This window comes from Thunnus albacares, chromosome 20 (genome assembly GCF_914725855.1).
Source record: "Thunnus albacares chromosome 20, fThuAlb1.1, whole genome shotgun sequence".
Lineage (NCBI taxonomy): Eukaryota > Metazoa > Chordata > Actinopteri > Scombriformes > Scombridae > Thunnus > Thunnus albacares.
The window spans coordinates 8,436,934-8,453,969 of NC_058125.1; the positions used below are offsets into that span (position 1 = coordinate 8,436,934).

The 17,036-nt window shown below is 38.3% G+C and overlaps 1 protein-coding gene across 6 annotated transcripts in view; it reads left to right on the forward strand.

The window, feature by feature from the left end:
- Positions 1 to 17,036, forward strand: part of snx29 (sorting nexin 29) — a 149,392-nt gene that overhangs the window by 15,620 nt on the left and 116,736 nt on the right. For all 6 annotated transcript variants that reach the window (XR_006399360.1, XR_006399359.1, XR_006399358.1 and 3 more), the window contains exons 12-13: positions 1,534 to 1,597; positions 2,279 to 2,407. Coding sequence is in view for 1 of the 6 variants with exons in the window: in XM_044337314.1 (XP_044193249.1) it covers positions 1,534 to 1,597; positions 2,279 to 2,407 (193 nt within the window). In the remaining 5 variants the exon portion in view is untranslated. The remainder of the gene's footprint in view (positions 1 to 1,533; positions 1,598 to 2,278; positions 2,408 to 17,036) is intronic.

The following is a 17,036-nucleotide window of genomic DNA, read 5'->3' on the forward strand; positions in this document are numbered from 1 at the left end:
AACTAACAATTGTGTCCATTATTATTTTTGTTATATTGATTGATCATTTTGTCTAGTCATTCGTGATAGAGTCCAAAGTGATGTCTTTTGTCCAGTCAACAGTCCAAAGCCCAAAGATATTCATGAAAAACAAAAGGAAAGCAGAAAAGTAGCACATTTGAGAACCTGGAAGCAGGAAATACCTTGATTAATTGATTGTTTACTAAAATTGTTGTTTACCAATTGACTAACTGTTTCAGCACTCATCTTGAGGGATGTCAATGATCAGTGTGGAATCAAAATGTTGATGAGCTGTTGTTAACACACCTTGAGAAAGTTAACACTCGTGAACTTGGTCAGTGTCTCATCTTCTGAGACACAGTTCTGATGAACTGTTTGCTAACATTCCAGTATTTTAAAGCAATATCAGCTCACTTCACCAAAGTTTAGTCAGAGTAACTTAGAAGAGGTCAGTCATTCTAACATGTTTGAAGCATACGGAAGAGGATTAGGGCCACATGAAAAATTTATTTGAGTTCTGACTTTAAACTCAGAACTCTTTTTAGAGGAAGGAGAAGTAGAAGTAACATCTGAAACATTACTCAGGAATTTAGGAGGAAATTCCTCCCTAACTTTGGCAAATTATATCAGAGATGTATGACGGTGACAACCAACGATATTTTCTAGGCTGGATAAAGAAATACAGTAAATATATTGATTTAACTTTCTTTACCAGCTACTGTGGCTTGTAATGTGTAAAAATCCAGCTGGTTTGAACTGAACTGTATGAGCCGAAGTGACCAGCAAGAGGAAGAGAATGGTCTTCTTTTCATGCTGACAGTAATAATAGTGATAATTATAACCCAGCTGACATTAGATTTCTGCTGGATAGAGGGTTTGGACTGAGCATGAAGGAGGACACAGTCCTTATGATGCTGCTGATCACACAAGTAGCACAAAACGGATGATATTACTTCTAGTTTTCTAAAAGCTCTACTGCAAATGACAGTTAGATATTCAGCTGACAATTCATACAGTAATTGTGTTTTTAAGTTGACATTTAGAGTGTGTGTTCGTTGCCGCCAGACACATTAGCATGTAGCTGAATTGTATCGTAATGGTCGAGTAGAGATTACTTTCGTATTTTCTTGATAGATACGATGGTTTAATATGAGTCAAACGACTGTAGTGTTTTCCTCCTCATACACTGCATTTATCTTGGATTAATTTCTTTGATGTTTTATAGTAGCTTCCAAAAAGTATATTTTAGCAATAAACTTGTCTGAACGTCAGATAGATATCGTTCTGTATAACTTCTGTCAGGGGAAAAAAGTAAAACCTGATTTTATTGAAGCAGTTTATCTTTGGGATGGAACAAAAGTGCAGCATTAATCCAGCGAGTGTGTAGTGAAAACGGGTTTATGTCATCTCCATGTCTGAAGACTGTAGGTTATTAGTTTGTGCATATTTCAGTGTGTAATGTTGGTGTGTGTTTTATGTATTTAAAGTAGTTTCAGTGCACAGACGTCTCACTCTGATCTCTCTCTTCTGCAGTGGAGCTGCGTCAGGCCATTGTAGCCATGATGAACAGGAAGGACGAGCTGGAGGAACAAAACATGTGCGTTGGGATGTATCCTCCTTATCTGCTGCTCGCAAACCCCCAAACACACACACATACACACACACACACTCAGACTGAAAGAAGATATTGGATGACCTTCTATTAAAATAGTGTCAGCTTGTTTTTTTTTTAAACAGAGACGTTTTTGTGCTGACTCGGGCCACAGACTGTTTTGTTTCTAGCAATAAGCCAACAGGGGTTGTGATTTACACTGATATAACAGCTGCTAAAAAGAATCGTTGAGCAAATTGCAAAACACAGTTTAATAGAATTCTGTTGTAATAACCAACAAAGACTGTATTACGTTCATACGCCTTTGTGATTGATCATAATTAAATGTGAATCTTCTCCCAAGCAGTTTTATTGATTTTTGTGATAAACTGATTTGTACTTAGACATAAAATTAACAGTGACACAGTTACGGATGTGTGTTTCTTAAGTGTTTTATATCAGAGCTGAATGCAGCTCAGTTTGTCAACTATTTCTGTAATTGAAGAGGCTTTGTAATGTTGTTTATCTCCTGTATATAAAAATAACAGAACAAGAACACTCAGTATGTCTAAATACAGACGATTAAGTTCATACAAGAAGTTACACTCGAATGTATTTGGGACAGAACTGCATTGTTTAGTGTGTATTTCAATCTGTGACATGTGGTCTACTTGATGTATTTGGCAGGTCTCTTCGCAGTCTGCTGGATGGAGAGATGGAGCACTCAGCAGGCCTGAGGCAGGAAACTGAGCTGCTGAAGAAGAAACTGGCTGAGCTGGAGGAGAGACATACAGCTAAGGTCCAGGCGCTGGCCAGGTAAAAAACACTAATGATAATAGAACACATATTCATGCCATCATTTCTTTGAGTTTTATGGAAGATTAAAGCTACACCAAAACCGTAATCTGAGGTTAGGGTTCTAACAAAGCAACAAAGCGTCACATCAACCCTAACTAACAGTGCTGATTTGCTCAAACTAACTTTTCATCAAAGAGGAAGTCACAAATCAAAGCTGGTTTTGAAATACACATACAAAACTTCCTCTTTAAAAGTCTGTTTAAAAAAATCTCTCCACCAATTATTGCTGAATGTTCTTAGAAAAGATTTTCTTTAAAAAATGTAAACTCCAAATAAACTACCACACATAAAGTCTGTAGGGGCTTTAATGTCTTTTATCACTCTGTTTTTGCAACCATAAACCAGTTTGAATGTAATACAATTTGCAGGTGCCTCTAAACAACATATGATAAACCTAAGACAGTTTTGTGCAAGATATAAGTAAAGAGCCTAATTTTTTGAAGACATCTAGCAGAAACATTTAGTGAAGCGGTATTATACCTCATGTCCAGTAAATGCTTTTAATCTTCAGCCTGAGGACAAAAGTTATTTGGATCACACTTCCCCTATTTTCAGCAGCTGAAAATCAGAATAGCAGGGTGATGTTTGTGAGAGGAATTATTTCAAAGCAGAGTGCTGGAGATGTAATTGCTTGGCATCATAATGGTTGTATTATTGGTCCTACAGTAATATAATGGCTGTTTTGTGCTGTGGGACAGTACACATTTTCCAAAATGCAGTTTTTTCAATTTTAATTGCCTGGCCTGTCAGTGGTCAGTCCAAGCCATCTGAATAGAGCTTTTTCACAGCGGACATTTTGACTTGTCATAGCAGAAAATACACAGGTGTCACTAATAATGTTAACAATGGCTAAGTGGGGCACAGTCGTTATTGACAATGCAATATCAGCATGGCTCTAGCAATGGCAATGACGGTCTGTTCGTTGGCCCTACACTTTGTTCCAGACTGAAACATCTTGACTACAGGATGTATTGCTGTGATATTTGGTACAGACATTAAAGGTGCCCAGATAATAAGTTGTAATAACATAACCTGCAAAAGTAATGACATTACCATCAACCTCAGCTGTGTTTAGTGCAAATTAGCTGCTGCCATACTAACATGCCAAACCCAGATGGTGAACATGGTAAACATTATACTAACTAAACACCAACATGTTAGCCTTATCATTGTGAGCATGTTAGCACGCTGATGTTAGCATTTAGCTCAAAGCACTGCTGATTCTAAACCTATATTAACTGATTTTTTTTGGCTCTTTGCAAACTTATTTACACATCCAGCAGTTACAGAGCAGCATTATCATTCATTTGGAGTCGTGTTTCTGTCCACCTGGTGAATATAAATCCAGCATTCTCTTACTCTCCTTAAGCTCTGTTTTTCCCCTCAGGAGTCGGTAGAGACTAGAGAATATCTGGCTCTTTAGCTGCTAAATGCTCCACTATAGCCCCATTTCCACTAAATGTTTCAGGTACATTGAAACTAGAGGCACTAATCTCAGGAACTAAACTTGAAACTAAAAGTCCCTGTTGTGCAGTCTTGTTTGCGTTTCCACTGCATCTTAGGAACCAGGTAGATCATGTAAATTAGTCTCATGAGGAATTTAAAAATGATGGCATTATTTGAGACACAGTATTAACACATGAAGAAACAACACCACAGATTTGTCCTGTTGTTCTTTGTATTTACTGCTCCATGAGTTGGATGTTAATGAATGAATGAAAAGGAGAAATGCAGAGGAGGAAAATGACACTGAAACTAAGAGCTACTGTCTCTACAGTGAATCATCAGCTGAGTGTTTGATGGTTATTTATTTCTGCTTTAGAACGTAACGACATGAAACAATCAGAAAATAACCTTTTATTTCTCTCATTCACTGCTTTGTTCTCACTACCGCTGCTCCCTCTCCTTGCTTTACCACCGCCGCTTTCTTTCTCTCTCTCTCACTCACTGGTGCTCTCAGCTCGCTCGCGCTATCTATCTCTTTTTTCTTTTTCTCTTTTCTTAAAATGAGTTGGGAAGCAACAATGCCTTACTTTACTTTTAATGTTAATAAACAAAGATAAATGTCCTCCTCTCATCCTAAACTGGTCTCAAATCGATACTAGAGTACCTCCTTGTTTTATGAATGAAGCGGAACACAAGTTGAAGCCCCGCCCCCAAAGTTGCTGTACTTTTGGAAAGTACTACCCCCCCAAGCAGATACTGTTTTGGGGTCAAAACAATCTCCCTGGAACTTAATTTAGACCCTGGTGCCTTGGGTGGAAACGCAGGTAGAGGAACTCAATTCCTCAAAAGGTTCTCGGTCCCTGAGGGAAAGTTCCTGCAGTTGAGCTAGTTGCTACCTGTGTCTGTTTGCCGTTTGATGCTAAGCAGGTAGTGTGCAGCAGGTTTTTAGAGCTTTTAGAGAGAAACAACACTATGAGAGCTGTGAGAGTGAACCAAAACAGTAAAGTTGCAGCTGGATAGCTAAACAATGAACTGAAATTAGCTATAAAGCACCATAAAGCCGAGGAGAGCTGTAGACACCTCTCACATTACACATTGTCATTTGATACATTATGATAAAAAGTATCGATTATAGCCTCTTGAGTACAGTGGTTGAATGGTTGTAGACTTAGTCTTGTTAACCTGGATGAGTCAAAATGTCTGTAGTCAAAGATAACAGCGCTTTAGCGACTGCACAAACGAGTCATTTTGCGATCTTTTGTTTTCCCTCCATTTATTTGTTATTGTCCTGTGTATCTACAAATTTAAACAAAAAAAACTTTTCAGTCAGCACACAGCATCAGTAAACATTGTGTAAAAGCTGTAACAGCCCAGAGGACCTTCATGGCTGTGATTAAAGCTGCTTTGTTGCTGATGATTGTGCTGGGCTGTGCTTCATATACCTACAGTAGCTGCATCACTGTTTTACATATAATCACAGTAATTACCGCTACACCAACTAATGGCAAGAGCCTTACCCAGACAAGAAAAGGACCTATATTTGTGTAACTTTCAGTGTCAAAGTCTCCACATCCAGTTCACCCAGCTCATGATTAAAAGTATTGGAGAATGGATGAATGCCAGAACAACAGAAAAAACTTTTCTCCTTGCAGACTCATTGCGCAGTTACATTTCCTTCCCTAAATCACACATACAGTGGGATCCAAAAGTCTTAGACCACATTGAAAATCTGTAATATTTCCACATAAACATGGACATAATCAGAAAGTTTGAGGATTCAGAAACATTTAAAAACACAAGAAGTTATGACATTTAAAATGAAGAAGAAATATTTAAAATTCTGCACTATTTCTTGCAAATGTTTGGCATTGACCACTTAACTTCTTTGTACAAAAGGTCAGATTTCCTTGAGTTGTATCCTTAGGAGGTGCAGCAAAAAGATGGCTGCCACTGTGTTTCTCTGAACTTGTGGCTGGTTTTCTATCTAACAATAATCTGAGGAATCCTGTCTTGAACTCAGAATTTCTGTTGCTGATTGAATTAAGAAGAATCTAAATTGTGGACATTACTAGTACCTTGTGGAGGTTTCTGGCTCTGTCCTGCTGAACTTTGGGCCTGGTAGGCCTTGAAGGCTGATGACCAAACCATGATACTAAAAGCTTCTAACAACACCACTGAGGAATATGTCACCATGGCTCAAGTGTGTGAATTGTTGGACCAGCAAAAAGACTTCTACAGAACTTTGCTTGAACAACAGGAAAAAAGCTTCAAAACTTGTGCATAGATCATAGTTGATTCTTCAAACAGGAAGATTGATGATCTGTCAAAGCAAGTCTATGATCTCAAGGTGAGTCTAGAAAAGACTCAAAAGGAACTTTTAAAATGTAAAACTTGGTCCAAGAACGGTAATGACACCAGGACAGATTTGGACACAATTTGCAAAAATTTGATCTCAATCTCAGACAAGACAGATATGGAGGGCTGGTTGGTTTATACATTATATGTGCAGTCTTAAATTTTCTACATTGTTTACTATTCTTATGACTCTTCTTTGTAGTATGCAGAGGGAGTGTATTTGCTTTTGTACGTATTACCCTAAACCTCCACACAGTAATTCAGATACGGTAATATAAGTGAGCAATACAGAGTGTATAATGCTTTATGGTCCATAATGTGCCTTGTTTTTCCCAGAACTGCATTGCTTCTTGCCAACTTTGCTCGCACATCTTCAGCACATTATTCTTTACACACACTATGGACTACAACAAATCTGAATTTGAAGGCCCTTTGATCCCTCTACAATTGACTCTTACAATTTGGATGTTGACCCAGACCTAAGGTTTTTATTCAGCATTTAATTCCTCTAAAATCTGTAGTTTTTATAATGAAACCCATTTGTTTCTATGCCTTTCTTTCTAACATATTCTAGACTTTTCATCTGAATATAAGAAGTCTTTCCAGCAACTATGACAAATTCATTCATTATTTATCTTCACTCAAACATGATTTTTCTGTTATTGCTTTGTCAGAAACATGGCTTACAGGGGACTCGAGAAATCTTTAAATTATCTAAATACACTTCAGTTCACAAGAGACAATAGATCTGGAGGTGGAGTGTCTCTGTTTGTTCATGGCGACTATGAATTTAAAATTAGGGATGATCTTTCTCTGAAGTCAGATACGGCTGAGGTAGAATCTGTTTTTTTTTTTTTAGAGCTCTCTGGTGGGATGAATGTTATTGTTGGTTTTATTTATCGCCCACCTGACTCCATCATCAAAGATATTAATGAAAGTTTGTCCAGTTCTCTTGACCTTATAAACAATGAGGATAAACTGTTATATTTTAAGTGATTTCAAATAATAAATTATCTTGTCTTGTATTCAGACTTGTCAGATCATTTTCTCATATTCCAGTACTCTTTAATCAAGGTTAACCTACCAAGGAAATAATGCACAAAAGAATTATGAGCAAGTCAAATATTTCAAATTTTAAAGACATGCTTGCCAGTATTTCATGGGATGATCTATATGAAGAAAATAATGCTGATTTTGCAAAATTTTATGAAAGTTATTGTCTTTAGTTTTAATGAATGTTTCCCGAATGGCAGTCCTACCAAAAAATACAGTTAAGACTTCAATAAGCCCTGATTTATTGAAGCTGCTGAGGAAAAAGAATAAACTGTACAGAAAATATGTCACAAATCCTATTCCTCTTACCCATGGTGTTAATAAATCTTATAGAAATAAGTATATTCATTCCATTAGATCTGCAAAAAAGAAATATTTCAGTGAAAAGTTTCAGAGGTGTTCAAAAGATATTAAAACCACATGGAAAGTAATAAATCAGTTGCTAAGAAAAAAAGACTATCCCCGAGTTACCTTCAGTCTTTTTGGATGGTTAAAATTCTCTCAACAATCCATTTGATTTAGCTAAAATGATTTTTTTTTATTAACATTGGTTATGAATAAGCTAACAAAATGTCATGGTAATCCACTGGATTTTATTCCAAGAAATGTTCCTATTATCTCTTCTTTTAAGCCCCCTGATATCCAAGAAATAGGCGACATAATTATATTATAATTATAACAAACAGGTGAAATATTGCAGCTCACATCTTTTCTTTGCCTTTGAAAACAGGTGTTGTATCAGAGGATTAGTTAGAGTTATTCCTCTGTTTAAAGCAGATGATTCATGTTGTTTTAATAACTATATACGCATACCTACTCTGTCATATTTTTCAAAAATATTAGAAAAGATTATATACAAAAGGATTGTTTTTCAACTAGATTCTAATTCAATTCTTTACACCAGTATGGTTTCTGGAAAAATCACTCCACTTATATGGCTCTGCTTCACCCGATTGACAAAGTTACCTCATTATATTGGAAAAGTTGCATAAATATGGTTTTCATATGGTTTCATGATACTACCTACAGAGTAGACAGTTTGTTTTTGTTAAGGGTTTCTGTTCCAACAAAGCCAGACTACTCTGTGGGGTTCTACAGGGGTCCATTCTTGGACCATTATTATTCCTTATCCATACTAATAATTTGTCTAATGTCTCAAATATCCTTTCTCCAATAATGTTTGCAGATGACACAATCCTTAAGGATGCTAATGTTGGTTTAACTGTCTGCGCTACATGATTCAGATTAATGAAACTATCTTTGAATATAAAAAAATCTAACTATCATTTTCAGTTGATGAGAGTTTGAGTTGGAGAAATCAACCTGACTATCAGTCAAATTTTGTTTCTACAGGAACGTTTTGTTAGGATTGCAACCCGATCAGAGTGACATCTCATCTGCTCCTCTATTTAAAAAACTCCAGATTCTTACTATTTATGACATCAATATTTCTCAAATATGCGTTACATATACATTCAAGTGAAGGGAATATTCCTGGGCAGTTCAACACTTACTTTAAAGCAAAATCACCGGTCCATTCTTACTCAACTTTTCAATCTTCAGATCTTCATCCTACTAAATTTCTGACTTGGACAGGTCAATTTTTGATGAGACTTAGGTGTACCAAATTATGGAATAGCTTTTCCCACCAGGAAAAAAACTGTTTCTATATAAGAAGAGATTTCACTGCTGTTTTGTAACTGCTTTTCCCCATGTATTGTTGTCCATGTATCCATGTTTTTCTTAATTCACTCATAGTGACACATATCATAACTATTGCTCAGGAGTAAATACAGGTGTGTAAACCAATATCTCCCTCACAAACATACACACATGCATGCACACACACTCAAATACATCACACACTCACATTTTCTGCTTTCATGTTGATTTTATTATTGTTGCTGTAATTTATATTTTGTTACTATTTGTTTGCCCTCACTGTTATGTTGTCATGTTATTTTCTGTATGTGAATTTTGTGTTCTATATAACACTATGAAATTTTAACATTTAGGTGGAGGCTTCAGATAAGCCCACTGGGTTTTCTTCCTGTAGTAGTAAGGTAGTTAGAAAGTTATCACGCTGCAGCCCCAGTAAATAGGGTTGCAGCGTGATAACTTTCCACTCTGTGAGTATAACAAACCGCTGTGCAGTGTTTTTCTGATCAGACTTTAAACGCAATAATCTGTTACTCCAACCGGACTTGCTGGATCGTATTTCATTGTCTCACTGGCACTTAAAACAACACGCCCACACCAACACAGCCCCATGTATTGTTTTACACAGGACTGTTTTCAGTCTGAGGAGTTCCTGTATGCAGACCTGGCGCCAGAGGAAAGTAACTGGCTGGGCTTTTGGTTTTTAACCTGGTCCAACCTGCACAAACTTGATAATCTATATGATTTTGAAATGAAGTTTTTGTACCATTTCATGATTTCAGACTTTTGCACCCCTCTATACATGCACTCTCTCCCAATAAGTGACCACCTACAGTTTCCCTGAAAGTGAATTGCGTCATCTCACCATCTACAATTGATTGCCTATATGCCAGAAGTCTTCAGTTGAGGTCTGAGGCCTTTAAATAGAGGATTAGTCATCAGCAGTCTAAACAGAAAGCCCCAGCAGGTCTGTTTCCAGATAGTAGCCTCCTACAGAAAGTCAAGGCACCAGCGAGGATTGATCGAGTACAAGTTAAGTGACTCACGTTAAGTGAGAAGGGACTTCTAAAGCTGATGGGTTTGTAGTTTTAAGAGGACAGTGCAGCAGCTGATGGGGTTTTTTAATATATGATGATTCTCGTGTTCACATGGAACATTTTAATGGAGTGGAAATGGCAAGAGAGGTAGAGATGGCCTCACGACTGCCTCGCTCTCCCTGCAGGTGACTGTGACATGCAATGTGCATTTCCACACATGCACACATGCGCACACACGCACGGACACACAAAGCCTATTCTATAGTCAGCCGCTAAATCTCAAGTGCTGCTTTTCCTTCTCAGCCAAATCTGTCTCGATCAATAGCGGCTATAAATACCACTGAAGGAGCAGCTAGCCACTGAATGAGGGCTGGAAGCTGTCAGCATCATTCAATGAAAGAGGCTACTGGCAACGGTTGCTATGTATCCCACAATTCTTTGTGATTCTCCTGCACTAAGGGTGAAATGGGAGTCAGAAAGCCTGACATAAAATCTGACACTGAACGGTAATATCTTAACATGTAAAAGGACTGTTATCTTGGTCACCGACCGACACCTAGCTGAAGTACTTGACCGCTGTTGAGCTAATTGAGATGTTATTTGAGGTATAATCTGCACTGACTTTGACAGGGATCACTTTGAGAGAAAAGACATTTTTTAGGTTAAATGTTTATCTGCAGCACCAGATGGTCCCGCTGTTTGAGGGAGATGCCGCCAGTCAGCTGCTTATTTTAGTCCTTTTCCTAGTAATAGTACTTTTATAGCAGAGCAGCATCCAAACCCAAGGAAGTGGCATGTGTGTGTGTGTGTGTGTGTGTGTGTGTGTCTTAAGCCCGGCTGTATATGGGGGTGGCAGAGGATGAGCGAGCCGCCATAGATAGATTTCAGCTGACGTAGACTCCGATAGAGGGGAGTGGGCTAAAACAAGCTGCTGCTCACTTAGTGAGTTACTCACACACAAAAACTGAGATATACAGAAGGACCCTTACTCACAAACCCCTCCAAATATAACATGAAGATGTAAGACCCTTGCTCACATGTTGACACATACCAGCCCACATCCTCGCTCCCAACTTGTAACAAATGCTAGAAACCCAAGAGCCCATGTAACAATCCTCCACTGTGTTGGTATACCGGCTCAAAACGTCCTTACCAGTTCTGTTCTTAAAGGATAATCTGCAAAATCCTCAATGTGTTTGTTGTCAAACCAGTTTTTCATTGCATTTCCAAAATCAAATATCACATTTGTCATTGTCTGAACACCTCAATGTCAATATTGTGACAGAATTTAGATGATGACTATTCATGCTTTCATAACATTTCTACACACAAGAACAAACCAGTCATTAGTAATGTGTATATGATGACTAAGCAGGTAGAGACATTCTCTGTTCATTTTACTCAGCTACAGCTCTGTTATAAATTTAGAACATTTGAAAACATAGAGAGTTGACTGTGTCTTTTTTCCATTCAAAAACACCAACAGAGTGGTGAGTCTTTCTTTAGATAAAGGATCTAGCTGATCCTGTCATGAAACTGTCAGACAGGCAGTTAGCAACTCAGTTTATAAGCAACTTTGTCTTGTCAGTCAGTGACACAGACACAGCTGAATCAGCTATAAAGTGCAGAGCTGACAGCATTAGGGGTTGTCAGTCACATACAAAAACTTTTACATTGTGCACCAGTGCTTGTCTTTATTACCATAAGTGGACAACTGTGTGGCAACCACCAGTAAATAAAACAGCACTTTTGAATATTAGTGTATGGACTTGCACAAGGACACACATGCATGTGTGTGAGCGTGAGAGCAACGTGAATCACACTCATGACATGGTGTCACGCTATTTCACTGGTGGCGGTAACACCAAGAGACATTGCACTATGCCAGCAAAGGTAACAAAGAAGCTAGATAGCAAACATGTATATAAACAATACAGATTTTAAAATATTGCAAAAATTGACTTTTCAAATATTTTTTGAAGAAGGAAAAACATTCAACACACCTTTTAAGCTCGAAGGATACAGTATTTTAGTGAGAAACACTGAATATTAAAAAACTTGTTTGTTTATAAGAAAACTCCACATGGTACCTTTAAATTAAAATTACATACTGGTTAGAAATATTGCAACTAAATATTTCCCTCAGATTGTTCAGCCCTGCTTTTCCCACTTGATATCTAGCCTCACATCTCAGTATCAGTATGATATCAATTTATCACACAGCAGCTTTTATTCAGATATTCTCGCTGTCAGTGATCAACACCATTTAGTCATCAATAAATAGTTGCTTTAGAAATAAATGTCTAAAACCAAAATTACTTCACATTACAAAAATGTCCAGAATGTCTAACCCTCAAACTTGTTCCCCCAAGGATAGCAGTAGAGGAAACACACACACACACACACACACACACACACAAATACACACACACTGTTTCCCCACAACTATTTCTTGTCCCCCTTTTTAGACATCAATTGGCAGTGCAGAAAGCAGGCCTCTCGCAGCAGGAAGATGGGAAGGCGGCCAGTCGAGTGGGATTGGGCTAGGAAGTGGTACCTCGTCACTGGGAGAGGGGGCGGTTGGACAGGCGGACACACACACACACACACACACACACACACACACACACACACACACACAAAAGAAATGGGAGCAGATGCCTTTTTCTTAGCTGGCAGAGCCACTGTCTTTTCTCCAGGCAGTCTGGTACGGCTGATCTAAGAAGAGGCAGAGAGAGCTGCTGTGAAGTTTGCCTAGTTTACTTGTTGAGAGTGTTTAGGCTCATTGTTTTCTTTCTTTGGGAAGTCAGTTATGTCACTTTACCCAGGTGGGCCTTCTTCTGAAGTCTTAACAACCCAGCCTTGCACCCCATAGCCTTGTTGTTCCTATGTGTGGATATATATATGTGTGTGTTTGTGTGTTTATACAGCTCTGGGCATTGAGCCTTTGGAAGTGTGACACAAGAGTGTATGCTTGAAGTGAGTTGAGGCTGAGCAGTAAATTGCACTCAGGAGCATTACCCAGTGACTGAGCTGTCTGTCTCTAAAGGCGTCTTTGTACCTCTCGCTTACTACTTCCAAACAAAACCAAACCGTACCTGAAGAACGGCCAATTTTGCCGTGTTTATTGCACATTAAGACGACTACCAAGCACGGAAATAATAAAGGAAGTGGTGGAGGGAATATAAAAGAGAGAAAAATCACTCTAGGGCCCTGGGGAGGAGCGCGGGTCTTTCCATGCCTCTATATTTTATTGCAGGGACAGTGGAATGATGACAGGAAACAAAGGGAGTGAGAGATGTGGGGTGACATGCAACAAGGGTCCGCAGCTGGACTTGAACCGCAAATGTTGTGGTTATATGGCGTGCTATATATTATATATATTATTAGTCTGTTATTTGCTTTCTCTAAAATACACTCAAACTTTCTCTCTTTCACACAAATTATTCACAATTTCTTTATCTCTCTAACGCAGTTTCACACTCTTTCACCATCTCCTTCATTTGCACACAAAACAGTAACAGTGTCTTTAAATCTATCTCTAAGGCACACAGCCTTTCTCTCACTGTTTCTTTTGTGCACAAAACTATCACAAACTCTTTCAAAAAATCTATCTTCTTATGCTCAAACACTGTTCATCTGTCTCTCTCACTTGTCTCTCACGTGGAAGAAGATGAGATGACTTCAACAGTTTTATTGACCAACGTAGTTAAAAGGCTTATCCTCTGAGCAGACATTCACACTAACAATCTTTCTGGGTCAGACTATTGCCCTTAATGAGAAAGCAGTTTGTGGCTGGTCCCATATCAGCTGGACGAATGATGCAGTTTCCGCAGCGGAGATGCCGAGCAAGTATTTCTCTTTCGACAGACTCATTTAAAACTTTACCGTCCCTTAAGGCGGAGAAGACACTTACAGTTTCAGATGAGTTTCAAACACTCACCATTTGCAGCGATCCAACATTCACTAGAAGCAAAGCATCAAACAACTTTATGGGTCACTCTCAAGTGCAAAACATCAACAGAGCTCCAAAGCTGCAGTTTCTTGCTACAGTTTTGGGGTTGAGAAAATTGTATAGTGTTGTTACTCTTAAGGGGGATTTGAACTTTTAGTTTTGTTTGGCATCCATCATTCAGGTTCTGTCCTGTGAGTTGTTGTAATGATGAGTGTTGAGGAAGTCAATGCAAGTCCATTATCCTAGGATTGCAGCCTAAGTGGGTACTTAAGATAATAGTATACATATACGCTGTGTAGGACAGGCAGGTTACTCACTCGTCCAAACACATAAATCAGAATTCATTAAGGCACAGAACAGAAAACATGTGATGTTCTCCTTTGCCATATAGAAATTGAGAACTGCTTCCAATTTCTGGAGGTTGTGCCGAGAAAAGTAGTCTATTAATCCACAGGTTCTCACCCTGGGGGTTAGGCCCCCCGAAGAGTCACAATATCAATCTAAGGTGACACAAGAAGATTAACAAGATAGGAAAAAACAAGAAAAAAACATTTCTTCTGCACTAAATGATGCCCAGGAATGTTGGTCGCTCTTGACAATCGGATGGATTGCCATGAAAGTTCATAGCAAACCTGTTCAGATATTCTGTCCAGATATTCATGGTCGCCAGACGATGTATCCCGATGACATTGGTGATCCCTGGTTTTAAGTGAAATGTCTCAAGTATTGGATGGCTTGCCATGAAATTTGGTACAGATTATCAGGATGAGCTTAAATAACTTAAATAACTTTGACTTAGAGTTTGACATCCTCAGACTCTAATTTTAATAGTAAATGATAAATGATACTGTCTTTATAAGGGAAGATCAGTCATTGGTTGAACTGCTCACAGTTCACAGAGATATTTGTGACAAGGGGTCAGAAGTAGGCATTGCTTGACTATAAATGGTCACAATCCAAAAAGGTTGGGAACCTATGGCTCTATGTCTCAGACAATTTCAATCAAAAATGCCAAACATTTGACTGTTTTTAGCATCTCAAATGTGATGATTTGATGCTTGGTTGCCTAGTTGGACAAAACAAGCAATTCGAAGACATCGCGCTGGACTCTGGTCCATTTTCGGACACTTAAAAGACAAAACGACTCATTGTTCAAATGTAAAAACAATTGGAAAAAAAAATTGTAATTAAAATACTTACACATAGAAGTATCGACCTAAGAGGATGAAATGAGATACAACAAGAAAAACATCCTGTGCCTTTGAGCCTTGATGGGAAACTTAATGCATTTTCTGCTCACAATAAAGGGAGGCACAGAGGATAGATGAAATAGAAAAGGAAGAAAATGAATGTCTGAGGATGTTGAGGCATGTGGAAAAGAGTTTGCCTGTCAGTGTTGAGCAGGTTTATGTCTTAGGGAAAACCAGAAACGCTGTGCTGGATTTACCATGTGGTGTCCTGAGCTGCTGTGCGACCAGAGGACACAGACGGTTTATTTTACACCTCCAGGTCCTGTTTTTATCAGTCTGCTCTGAATTGGATTTGAAACTGCGCTGTGCATTTGAGGCTGTTGTTTGAAGTATAAAAGAGCGATGTTTTTTCATATCCTGCAGAACACCTCTCTATTTACATTGTCCCATTGACAGCTCCAATAATATCAGCTGACAGCAGCCTGTGTACATTTCCCACTAATTTCCCTCAAGACCGTTTATATTGTACACACACGTTGTAATGTAGGTGTGATCTAGACCTGCATCAGAATTTTGTCTTGCACAGCTGTGCTTGACTCCATCATCTAGTATCATGATGTAGAGAATTTTGTCTTCTGGTTGTTGTATTTGCACATCTTTTCATATCGGAGGTGGTATACAGGGAACATGAATATCTCTTTATGCAAGGAGTCATACATATGATTAAACTCAGGGATGCTCCAGGCGATATAAGTAACTCTTAAAATGTGTCCTTGCTGTAAGCAGTGTGATTTACTTACATAGGTAGAATGTCCACATTAAAAGGTATCACATGTTGACCAAAGATTACCAAATTAAAAAAAGGTAATTGTAATAAGCCCTTAAAAAACTGATCTATTAGTTAGATCTGGTTAATTGATGTATCTCATTACCAGTAATAACCTTTTAGTGGTGAACAAGGCTGAGGCTGATACAGTATATTCCACATGGTCACATTTTTCCTGTTCAAACATTCTTTGTGTTTTTCATTTCAAGCGGTGTTTTCTGTCTTAAATGATGCAAAGAGCAAGCACATTACATCAGCGGACAACATTTCAGTTGTATCAGAGTGATCAATAATTCAGCAAAATGTGTTCATTATCAGGCTGCTGAAAATAAAAATTCAGTCTCCAGCACGGGAGCAACACTTAAATTATTGTTCCTTCAGAGAATCGTTTATTCACCGCAATGAACATTTGCCATGAATAAACGATTCTCTGAACAAACAAGGCTGAACAAACTGAAGTGTTTTACTACAACGACTCGAATTTGCAGTATTAAATTGTGATGCCCAATTAGAATGTATGCACATAATGGACTGCAAGCAATGTCCATTGTCTTTTTAAAAACACAGACTGATGAAGCAGATGTAGAAAGAGCTCACAGTAGATTCAAAGCAGTGATGGCACCGGACCGGTGGTACAGTTTTCACTCAATTCTCAGCATCTGGTGAAGTTTGTTGACATGTTGGATTGATAACCCTGTCAATCCCAAACAGATATATTGTGTTTTATTGTGCTGTAGAGTTCTAGAGATGGAAATGGAAAAGCGCTTTCATAACACAGTGTTATAAAACCAAACACTGCATCATAATAATAAAAGCAGTATTAATAATACAGATGATAGAAGCAGGAGTAATAGTAAAAGACCTTTTTCACATCAGACATTTTGACATATTATAGCAGAAAAGTTCAGGTGTAATTACTAACATTAATGAGATCCTGGTGCAGACCCATCGGTTACACCTGTGCTTTTCCTGCTCGAGTCAAGTCAAATGTCTGCTGTGACGACTTATTGAATTAGTCTTGAAGCTACATTAATGCTTTGTTGGCCAACTGGGGGCAGCAGAACAC